Source organism: Gavialis gangeticus, unplaced genomic scaffold (genome assembly GCF_001723915.1).
Source record: "Gavialis gangeticus isolate Ggan-Ray unplaced genomic scaffold, GavGan_comp1, whole genome shotgun sequence".
Classification (NCBI taxonomy): domain Eukaryota; kingdom Metazoa; phylum Chordata; order Crocodylia; family Gavialidae; genus Gavialis; species Gavialis gangeticus.
In genome coordinates, this window is record NW_017729009.1 from 6,343,996 (window position 1) to 6,355,953 (window position 11,958).

General features: G+C 44.3%; 1 protein-coding gene across 1 annotated transcript in view; it reads left to right on the forward strand.

Annotated features, from left to right (window-relative positions):
- Positions 1 to 3,092: 3,092 nt before the first annotated feature.
- LOC109292445 (translocating chain-associated membrane protein 1-like 1) overlaps positions 3,093 to 11,958 on the forward strand; it is a 47,651-nt gene continuing 38,785 nt past the window's right edge. The window contains exon 1 of the mRNA XM_019509877.1: positions 3,093 to 3,299. Within this exon, the coding sequence (XP_019365422.1) occupies positions 3,180 to 3,299 (120 nt within the window). The 5' untranslated portion in view covers positions 3,093 to 3,179. The remainder of the gene's footprint in view (positions 3,300 to 11,958) is intronic.

Sequence of the window (11,958 nt, forward strand, 5' to 3'; positions counted from 1 at the left end):
GGGGGGGGGGGGGTGTTAAATTTCTCTGGAGTCCAGACTATGGGTTCAAATACCGACTAGGATTTAAATAGCTAAAAGTTTCATGCCTGATTGTGACCTCCTTCCATTAAATGACTTTATTGCTTTAATACGCTTTCCAGTGGATAGGTTTCTGAATCATAGAACAGCATCACAATTGTCCCTTTTGGTGACAATCTCAGCAAGGAGACCTGGTACTGTATTTGCTTTGAGAAAGCAAACTTACACACACACACACACACACACACACACACACACACACACACACACACACACACACACACACACACACACACACACACACTTCAAATTTATATCCTCTAAAATTTTCAACATTTAGCTTTAACTACAAGGATTTTTTCAAAACATTTTAGTTTAGTAAGACTCAAACACTCTTTAAGGCCCCTTGAAGAACCAGAAAAAAATATAAAATGAACAGTTGTTTAAAATATATATGCATTAGGAAGAAAAAGTCAAATTCTGCAGAACCTTGTGGATATGTATAATTATACCCTCATGTGAATACTTCTATGATGTTCATTTTGGCTGCTCAGGTAAATAAAATTGTATATGTGGTAAAATGCCTGTGTTTGCAGAACTGGGGTTTTGCTACTTTGCATTCAAGAGTGAAGAAAACTGATAGGCTGGAGATATTTATATGAATGAAGAATCTCAACTAAGAGCAGATATTCTTACTAAATTGGATCAGAACAATTTCAATTACACAATGATAATTTTGTAATTACATATTATTGTTAACTGATACTACTGCATTTTTGCATGGCAGGAAAAGTGCAAAGTTATTAATATTCAGAGATGATTTAATTAGTTATTTCCTAATCCTGCAACAAACTCCATGGGGGTAGAGTCCTACACTAATGCAGAAACTTCTTAACGTTGATGGGTTTTTATGCGAATTCTGCCTACATGGTGTTTGTTGATGCATCAAGACTTAAGCAGGAAAAAATGGCTCATTCTTAATTGCATCTGTCCTATGTTTAATTAATAGCAACATCTACCTTGAAGGATAATATAGGTTTATTTTCCTGCTTGCTCTGTAGAACCAAAACATCTAACAAAAAGCAATATTACATTCTATGCTGTTTCAAGCATCATCAGGCAAACTGTCAGTTAAGTATTGCTGACACTTTTTTTTATTCTAAGGACCAGACAATACTACATGTGAATAGATTTTTAGATTTTATGTTGAATTTGCAGTTCTTGGAAGTCGGAATATCCATTTTATTTGTAAATGGAGTAAAGTGGATTGAAACATAACTGAGGGACCCAACAAAACTTCAGGCCATCATCAGCCTTGAGAAAAAAAATGACTGAAAGTCACTGATTATTTAACTGGACCACAAAAAAAATACGATATTAGACCTCTCTGCTAGCTCACTGATAGCAGAACATGATCAATTGATTTGGCATCACATGCAAAAGTGACAAAGAAAGGAACTGCTCATCTGAAAAACTGTAGCTCAGAGAAGAAATGAGAATTTAATTTGTAAGGTAACTTATGAGTTGCTTTTCATGCTAAAAGCCAAGATTACTGAGTCATATTAAATTTGAGTACCCAGGATAGAAGAGCAAATCATCTGTAATTAGTCCATCATTCCAAAGATTTGGCTGCCCCTTCTTGCAACAAACCTAAAAGATTTAACTTTTCCTCACAGGCATGTAAGATTCTTTGGATAAGTGTGATATCTTTTATTAGACCAACTGTAATACTTGGAAAAACTGTTTTTTGCAAGCTTTTGGGTACAAACACCCTTCTTCTGAAGAGGAAGACATTGTTCTGAAGAAGGGCATTTGTACTCAAAAGCCTGCAATGAACTAGTTTTACAAGTACTTAGTTGGTCTAACAAAAGATATCACATCTCCCTAAAGAACCTTGTCTTCCTACGTCCTTAGACCAACACAGCTACAATTTTTTCCTTACACACACGTTGACCCCAACTGTTCAACGATCATAAACCAGGCCCCTCAATACTTTCTTTCAAAAGCCAAGGCACCAGGCAAATAAAAAAGGATTTCTCTATTTGAACCCTTCTGGGTTCATATTCCAGCTTTTTGCTGTCATTTTTTAAAATTAAACCCAGGTGCTGGAAACTGGAAGACCTGGGGCTTAAAAAAACACCCTAAAACACTAAGTAGGAATCTGGATAAACTGGCAAGAATTGGTACCAGGTTAAGAGTGGGTGCTGGCCCTGTCGATGGATCAGCACCTCACTAGCAGGGGGTTCTAGCACCGATGGGTGGCGGGAGTTGGGTGCTGGCTTCCTGCTGGGCGGGTGCGTCTGGCATCCGAGGTGAACCCTCAATGGAGCCTTGAGCCTGTCCAGGCCCAGGGAGGAGCCCCACAGCAGCATGGCGAGATGGAAAAATGGCACCCACTGCCACCTCCTTGCTGAAGTGACCTATGGCCTGTGGGGTTGCCTGCGCCTGGGTTTGAATTACACTCCCACCCTTGGCAGCCCCTACCATTGCTGCTCAGAAAGGTGTGGGGTGGCTGGGGGCTCTCGTCTCTTATGCGGGGGGCGAGGCTCTCATCTGTATCCCCCAAATTTGAAACCCTGCCTCCAGCCTCTCCTCGGGCCTGGCTGCCCCTAGACCCCGCTGCGGTCCCGGCCGGGTTTCAAGCGTCCCCAGAATGGGAAGCGCGGGGGGGGGGTGCCTTCCACTAACAACCCTGCTCCCCTCAGGCCCCGGGCCCGTGTCGAGGTCAGGCTTAGGCGCGGGGCACGGGCCACCCGCTCAGAGCGAGGGGGGAAAAAGAAGCAACACTATCCCCTCAACCCACCCCACCCTGACCTGCGCCCGCGCCGCTGTCCTCCTGAGCCCCGCCCCGCCGGCCGGAGCCTCACAGGCCCCACCCCCCGCTTGGTAGCAAACCGCGTCACTCGCGTGGACCCCGACTGCAGTTCCCAGAACCTAACGGGCTCGGAGGCCTCGCCCACGGGGAAGGCGCGCCTCCGGGCCTCCTGCCGATTAGCCGGTAGCCGTGTCAATCAGAGGGATCCTGCAAAGCGATTGGCTGCCTGTGGGAAGGGGGCGGGCCCCCGGCGAAGGGGCGTTTGGTCTGTGTGTGTGGCGGAGCAGGGGCCGCCTCCCCCTCGCGGAGCCGTTGGGCCGCCCGCGCCCCGGCCGCCGGCAGCGCCATGGGGCTGCGGAGGAAGAACAAGAGCCCGGCCGTGCTGAGCCATGAGTTCGTCACGCAGAACCACGCGGACGCCGTGTCCTGCCTGGCTATGGGCCTCCTGCTGGGGCTCATGTTCGAGGTACGGAGCCGGGCTACGCCTCTCGCCTCCCTTCCCCGCGCCGGGGCCCGGCTGTGCTCCCTGCCTCGCCCCGTGGATCCCGCCTGGTGCAGGCGCTGGGACACGCCCCCGCCTCCCTTCACCCCTGCCCGCAGCCCCTGCCCTGCCCACTCCGTCCTCCCCTCCCTTCCCGGCGGCCCTCGCGTTCCCAGCGGCCTCCTCCCCCTCCCACCCCCCGAAGCAAATCTGCTCCCTCTGTGAGCTTTGTTTGTGCTTGATTCTTTTCTGCTAGTCATACCACAAGTGGAGGCTCCTGGCAGGCCCCGGTGGCATAGCCAGCTTGTTTCGACTTGCAAGGAGCTGGGTCGGGTCGATACGGTGGCTGAAAGGCCGTTCGGACTTGGATGGTGCTGGTCCTCCGTGGCTGTCGTTGGCTTAGCCTCACCAAGCACGGGCTGAAACCTGAAGAAAAAGACACCAGGACTGATGTAACCTTAGACCAGTGGTTCCCAACCTTTCTAGACCGCGGACTGTGTAAAAAGGGGTTGGCTGCTGGTCCACAGTATGCCGGTCTGCTGTCACTTCCAGTCCACGGTGTAAAAAGGTTGGGAACCAGTGGTCTAAGGTTACATCCATACGGGCATCTCTTTCTTCAGGTTTCATCCCACACTTGGTGAGGCTAAGCTGGCAACGGCCACGGACAACCTGCAGTATAAAAACGGGTTGGCTTTTATACTCGGTATAAAAAGGGATTGGCTGCCAGTCCACAGTATGCCAGTCATGTCCAGATTTCCAGTCCAGCAGCCAACCCTTTGCAGCCCAGTTCCTGGCTGCGGCCTGGGGGTTGGGAACCTCTGCCTTGGGCCCGTCTCCACGTTGCGACTATCTAGTGTCTGAAGTTCTCTTCACAACGTTGTGGTTGCTCAAATAGTCATGGGACCCTTTCATCAGCTGCTTCTTTTAGTGTCTTGATTGCCCTCTTTTTGGTCTGTTCTCCTTTGGGACAAAATTGTCATGTCATGATGCTGCATGGTATCTTGTGCCAATCTCCATCACTGCCTTTCTCTAAAGCTGGAAGGGACTGCTGGATGAATAGGGAGGTGGCTGGCCTTGCATTTGTGGGAGTTTATGGTGGTAAGATGGGAGTCGTTTTTCTGGGGTGTTTCCAAGAATGTGTTGGGAGGGAGGCAGGGCTTTCGAAGATGGAACTGCTTGAAATTTCACACTGGTTGTTAATGGCTTGTTGAATCCCCTCAACAGTGTCCCCCCTCACTTGAATGAAATTTAATATAAAAGGCTCTGCACTCCCGAGCCTAAAATAAAGGCTTTTAAATACTTGCTTGAGAGTATGTGGTTGTAAGTGTTAATTCTATGTTCAGTCCTCTTTACTACTCCTGTAGATGTCAGTTATTTTGTAGAAATAAGGTAGAGAGTGGAGTCCTGATAATGAAATAGCTTGTCCCCGGATGAGTAACTGATGCTACAGTACTATGTTCTGCTGTATCAGAATCTGTGCAAAATGAAATAGTTAATGCAGAACTTGAGGGCTAGGGCACAAAGTTCAAATGTGGTAGAACAGCATTAACTAGAGGAGGCCTAGCAATGATACCTCTTCATTATTCTATGAAAATTAGTTGGCTTTTTTTATTTAAAACCCTGAAGGAGGAAAAATAAATGTTATTGGTTAAATTGAGAATTCTACAGAGAAAAGTCTTAACATATACAGTCTTTCATTTAGCTTAAGTTCCGTACCTTTTAAAGAGACTGGCTTGCTTTTTGGCTGCTCACAGCAGAAAAAGAAAGAAAAAAGTTTGCAAACATAATTTTACTTATTCTCATTTAAGGCCTTGTATGAAGACAAGTTAAACTGCTTTAAACACCACTGTAGTTAGTATGGTACAGCCTGTGTAGTGTGAGCACAATGGCAGCTTATTCCTGGTTAAATTGCAGTTGTAGGACTTGTCAGCATGACTGGAACCTAGAGGATGAATGCTGCCACTACTTAGCCCTCCAGCCCCCCTTGCCCACTGGTGGCTTTGGAGGCTTAGATCACTGCTAACAGCTAAAATCAGCAGCAGGGGAAAAGGATGGGGTGTTAGAAGTGGTGGCATTCAGCCTTTGGGGTCTGGAGCTCTATCTGCACAGCATCTCTAGCAGCTATGCTGCCAAGCTGCTGCCCCTGTACCGAAGGTGGGTTGTTTAGCTTGTGGGGCCAGTAAGTTAAGCACCTTGAATCACAAGAAGAATAAGCTATGAGAACTTTTCCACCAAGATATTTGCATCCATGCTAGGGATTGTTGTGGTATAACTTCATCTGCAAAATATCTTAGCCTTAATCAGTGTGATTCTGAAAGTTCAAAAACTATGCAGATGAAGCCTAATGTACCTTGTCATGTGATGACCATAAGGCATGATACGTATTCACCCCAGTTGCATTAACTAACTTTTATTTCTTGACATGTCCTACTTTTTGATACAAAACGTGTCTGCACCTAGCACTGCTGTCCACTGAAAAGTTACAAAACTGGAAAAGTATAGCGGTTCTAAGTAGTACATGTTAAACAATATTGCAACCATTGAAACATATTGTTATGCTTTAAGGGCTCATAAAAACTTGTTTTAAGTCAGTTGGTTCTTTTTTTTAAGAACTACCTATGAAAATTCAATGGGAAACTTAAAATTTATCAGTGTAAGTATTTATGTATGTATGTACATAACCCCCATGGTAATGGTCACAGATTATCAGCAGTTTGTTTATATTCTGAAGGTTCTAATAATTCCTTAAACAACTAGCAACTTGATAGTGGAATTCTGATTCTTTCACTTCATTTAAGCCAAACTGAGAAACCAGAAATCTGTTGGTTCTTGGTGACCATGAATGCTGTCACAAGTTCCTGTATAGAATCTGGCCGCCTTTTCAAATTAACTTTGCATCTCAGTGACATGAAAGGTCTCCTGCAGGGCTTAGATAAGGGTCACTTGGTTATTGTCACATTGGGACATGGGCTGAGAGCCTGGAGCCACTTGAGAATTGAGGCATTGTCCCAGGTCAGGGTGGGTGTGTAGAACCCAGGGAACAAACCAGATCAGGGGGCTCAGTGGTCAATTGGAGAATAGAATCTGAAGGTATACCAAGTCAAGGGCACCAGAGGAGTAGATGGAGTGTAAGGTTACCAACAAGCTGAGTAAAGAGGCTAGGAGATCTAGTCCAAAGCAGAGTGTAGGAGTAATCTAGAGCAGCGGTCTCCAAAGTGGGGTGCGCAAGACGATCCATTGGGGTCCGGGAAGAAAATATTAGAACTTCTATTTCTATTTATTTTTTATCTAAAAAAAAATAAGAAAGAAATTAAGTTTTACTAATATTTAATATATGGATTGACATTGGCGCCCTCACTCAGTCTGTATGTCAGACAGCCACGTGTCACATACGGTACGTGAGTAGTACATATATATAATTTATAAATAAATAAATATACATATATTAGGGGTGCATGCTCAAAAAATTTTTACTAATAGGGGTGCACAATCAAAAAAGTTTGGAGACCACTGATCTAGAGGTTATAGCAAAGCAATCATGAATCAGGCAAAGCTTTGTTGCCCAGACATTTCCTGCTTCTGTTTGGGGGTTTACATATGTGAAATGGAAGGTCAGCTGACCCCAGTTGGCCACTCCAGTGCCAGGGAGCGGGTGGAGGGTTAGGCCCTGCTAGAGGCTTCAGGCCAGCCTTGAGCAGACTGGAGGTCAGCCGTAGGGTAACAGGCTGAGGCCCTAGGTTCAGGCCTGTGGCCTGACAGTTATTCTGTTTGTTTGTTTTTTTTCCCTACACCTTAGTAATTTTTTGTGACTTGATTTTTTTCAAAATCACTGAAGGAAATGAGGATCAGCTCTTACAAGTAAGGAAATCCAAAATGCAATATTTCATTGTAAATTAAATTAAGCTTCTAGCATTTATAGGCTTGAGGATATCTTCTGCATATAAACAGAGTATAAAATGGTAGTATCATCTTCCTGAGTCTGCATATTAACGGATTAGTGTGTCTGTTGATACTCAGAGTTTGTTAGGCAACTGAAGTATAAAATGAACAAAACTACCTCTATTCATTTTCAGGAAATTCTCTTATTATGACTGCTTATCATTGATATATCACTGCATAGGTGAGCTTGGAAATTCTTTTTTGCAACTATTTCCTTTTCGTGTCTCTAAATTATAGGAATATTCAGGTGTCACAAAAAGATCTGAAGTCTTCATTATCTTCTATGAAGTCAAGATAAAATGACTGAAGTCTAAAAACTGCAGCAACAATAAAAACGCTACGCACTACACAATAAACCACTTCTAACCAGTAGTTTCGTAGTTGTTAGGGGCTGGAAGTGACCTTACAGATCATCAGGTCAAGCCCTCCTGCACTTGAGCAGGAAAGACTGCTGGGATTAGATGACCCCAGCAAGATGGGCGTCAAGATGCTTTATGAAGATCGCCAGGGTGGATGACTGAACCACCTCTGGGGGGGAGCCTGTTCCTCGGCACTCTAGAGGCCAGGTCATACGAGGAGAGGCTGAAAGACATGGGACTGTTCAGCCTGGAGAAAAGACTCAGGGGGGACTTTGTGGTAGCCTGTAAGTATATCAAGGGTGCGCATCAGGACCTGGGGAAACATCTGTTCACCAAGGCCGCCCAGGGGAGGACTAGAATGGACACAAGCTGACTGAAGATTGCTTCAGGCTAGACATAAGGAAAAACTTCTTTACAGGTTGAGTGCTGAGATGGATGAATTAGATCAATTTGCACCTCTGATTTCTTACATTGCTTTCCTTAAAGAAAAATAGTTGCTACAAAAATACAGTATGTCTGCTGGCCTGCACATTCTCAAGGAATTTCTTATTAAACTGCACATACAAATAATGGTATGTTAGGCAGCTTAATTGTTTGTTGCAATAGTAAAAGGCTCATTTGTTTTGTGCCTCATAAAAATGTATATTTACCTTCGTAATTGATTAATATAACTATTCAAAATGTGAAATCCATCTAGTAATTAAAAAGAATTATGAGTTTTTTAGAGAACCAATGTTAATTTGACCTGTTGGAGAATTTATGAGCAGAGTCATGACTGCTGTTTAAATATTGACTCTATTTAAATAGTGACTCAGTGTCTGAATGTTTATCTTACCTCTTTATTTCCCTTTGACAGAATTTGGTGAAATATTTCTCTTTGCAGCACTGGTGTACTGTACTTAGAATTGTGATAGTATTGTCTGCTAAAAAGTAGTATGCTAAAACTAATTTTAATGAACAGAATATCAAGTCATAGAGAAGTAGGACTGGAAGGGACCTCCAGAGGGTTCAACCTGCTGTCTGAAATAGGATTGTCCCTATCCAAATCATCCCATACAGCTATAATCTAAACTTTATATAAGACTACCCTCAAACCTGACACAAAATAGACCAAATGCCCTAACCTCCCACAGATAAAGCAGAGGAAGCAAGACAGCCAATGTCCTGCTTCTATAAAATGTTGTCAATTTATGCTCAAGGGGTCCTGGGTATTGTCAAGTTCTGCTAAAGAGATCCTGCCCTGTCCCCCCCCCACTACAGAGGAAGGTAAAAAAACCTATAAGTCCATACCAATCTGAACACAGGGTAAAATTCCTTCCTGACCCCAAATATGGTGATCAGTATGACCTTGAGCAGAAGGGCAAGACCCTCTAGCCAGAAACTTCTGGCTTCTAGCAGGGCAGTCAGCACACCCCATTTAAAGTCCCCAGCCTTAGCTGTAGCCAACACCCAGTGCCTCTGGGGAGACTTAAAAACACCTGACACACGTAACAATGGGAAAAAAGGCAGGGAATCTGAGTGAGAGGGTGGGGGGGAGAGGCAGGGAACAACCAGCAAAGCCCAGAAGCATGGGAAATACCCATGGTAGAAAATAGGCATAGCTATGCCTAGATCATCCCCAACCATTGGCTGTCCAACCTCTTTTTGAACACCTCCAGTGATGGAGAGTCCACGACTTCCCTAGGCAGTCTATTTTAATGCCTCACTATTCTCACAGTGAAGAAGTTTCCAGACATCCAATAGAAACTTAATTTACGTGCAACTTCAGTCCACTGATTTGTGTCTTCCTCTCTGCAGCAAGAGAGAAAAGGTGTTTTCCATCTTCTGTTTGGCAGCCTGTGGCAGAGTACCTTTGGTGCCTGCCACTTTATGGTTTGAGAGCAGGCACCAGGACAGCCTGTAGGTGTGGGCTAGCCTTAATCAGGCAGTCACATGACCCCAGGAGGGCCCTGGGATTGGAGGAGGGGGCAGAGCAGCCTCCATTTTAACTGAGGCCCTCAGTCTGGTGCAGCTGGTGGCTCTGTGCCCCCTGTCATGCCCCAGCTGTGCAGCCCCTGCCTCCCTCACTGCAGGGGCCTCAATCTGTCCCCCCATTGATTTACCACCTGGACTCTACTCTCCAGGCTTCTGGGCTGTACTGTTGGCCATGTGCATGCTGTGGCTCTGCCTGTGCATGCGGCATTTATCAGTGACGTTATCAGCCACATCAGCCAAAAAAAGCCGATTGCCAATAATGTAAATTTTCCTTTTATCGGTGCTGATATGACATGGACCAATGTATCGGTGCACCTCTACCTGTAGGTCTCTGGCCCTTTCCCAGATTTGAATTGAGTCTTCAAGTCATTTCCCCTCTGGACTGCATGCTCTGTTGCTGGAAGGTTTTGATCGCCATCCCCCATGAAACCTAGTTTAAAGCTCTCCTTACTAGGTTGGCCAGATGAGACCCAGACCCAAAGATGCTCTTCTGTGTTTTCATTAGCTGGATCCCATCTTTTGATAGCAGCCCTCCTCCCAAGAACATTTGCCCATTTTTGAAGAAGCTGAAACCTTCATGTTGACACCATTGTCTCAGCCACACATTCACTTCCAAAATGCAACACACTCTCTGCTTGGACCCTTGCCTTCCATGGGAAAGATTGATGAGAACACCTGTGCTCCAAGTTCCTTAATCCTCCTGTCAAGAGCCTCATAGTTTCCTCTGATCTGGTCAGTGTTATTCCTGACAATATCATTGGTGCCTATGTGGACAAGCAGGAAGGGGTAGTGGTCCAAAGGATGGATGAACTTTGGCAGACTCTCTGTGATGTCCTGAATTTGGGCTTCATGCAGGCATACACGTCCCAGCATACATCTAGAAATCTGAATTGGTGCTTCTGTCCCCAAAGGAGTCACCAACCAGCAACACAGTTCTCTTCCTTCTTGTTGCAGTGGTCCTGGAAACCCTGTCCTTCAGGTACCTTCAGTGTGTCTCCACCATTATTTTCCAATAGAAGTGCTACATATGAGTGGGTATTTTAAATGAGGATTTTCTCTTGTACTTGTGAAATGTTTTGATACTACTATAATAAGAGTATTGAATATACCTTCACAACATGCCTGTAAAATATGAAGGAGTTATCCCCATTTTACAGATAAAAAACTGAGGCCAGAGTTGTTAAGCGTAAATTTATTATTGGGTATCTAGACTGAGACCATCAAAAGCCTAGTTTTTCATAGTCCTGACAAATTTTACAGAAATTCATGTATTTGCTGCAAATCTATTGACTTAGTTGTCACAAGTGACATCATCCATAGTTGGAATTTAACCCTAAGTATCTCAGGCTGGGCAGCAAACCAAACACATTTTTCATAGTTGGCCACTAATTAAATGAGTTGCTCTTTACATAAAAAACTTCTTGGCAGAAGTAGGGACAGAATCTTAATTTTTTCAGGTGGCATTCAACTGTCAGGCCATCCATGCATAATAACAGGTAATGCTTGTTTTGAGGTAGTTGCAAGCTCACAAGTTTAATGTTAAGATACTTTAAAAATTCCAAATGTAAGTTAAGGCTATTAAGATAACATAAAAGAACCCAAACATAGGGTATGGCCATTCAATGCACAATAAAAGCATATAAGCAAGCTGAACTTTTACTAGTACTGTTGTGTTACAGTTATGATCAATTCATTCTAGCTCTTGGTTCCAGATCCAACTGATTTCTTATTTTTAAGATTTTCCCTACTTCCTTCTTTGTGTAGGTTATTTTTCTTCCTCAACCATAACTTTGAAATTGCTCGGTTTATCATGCTTACTTTAGGGTGACTGTTTGTCACTAATTTATTGTATCCTGTGCTACTCTTAATCTTCATTACTTTTCATATATGCTTTGCCTTTTTTTTTTCTTTTTTAAAGTTTAAAAATTTAGCAAGAACCCCAAAGAGAATAGTACTGTAGAAGATTTCAGACTACAGCTCCAGACTAGAGCACCTGGCAGCACAGTTTGGGAAGGAGGTGACCAGCCAACAGTGGTGGAAGAACAGGGAGTATTTAGAAAAGCTGAACGTGTAACAAGTCCATCGAGCTGGATGCAATGCTGCTGGGGGTGCTCAGGGAGTTGGCTGATGTGATTGCAGAGCCACTGGCCATTATCTTTGAAAACTTGTGGAAATTGGGAGAGGTTCCAGATGATTGGAGAAGGGCAAATATAGTACCACTTTTTAAGAAAGGGAAGAAGGAGGATCAAGGGAACTACAGACTGGTTAGCCTTACCTTAGTCCATCAAAAAATCATGGAGCAGGTCCTCAAGGAATCAATTCCTAAGCACTTGGAGGAGCAGGTGATTAGGAACAGTCAGCATGAATTTACC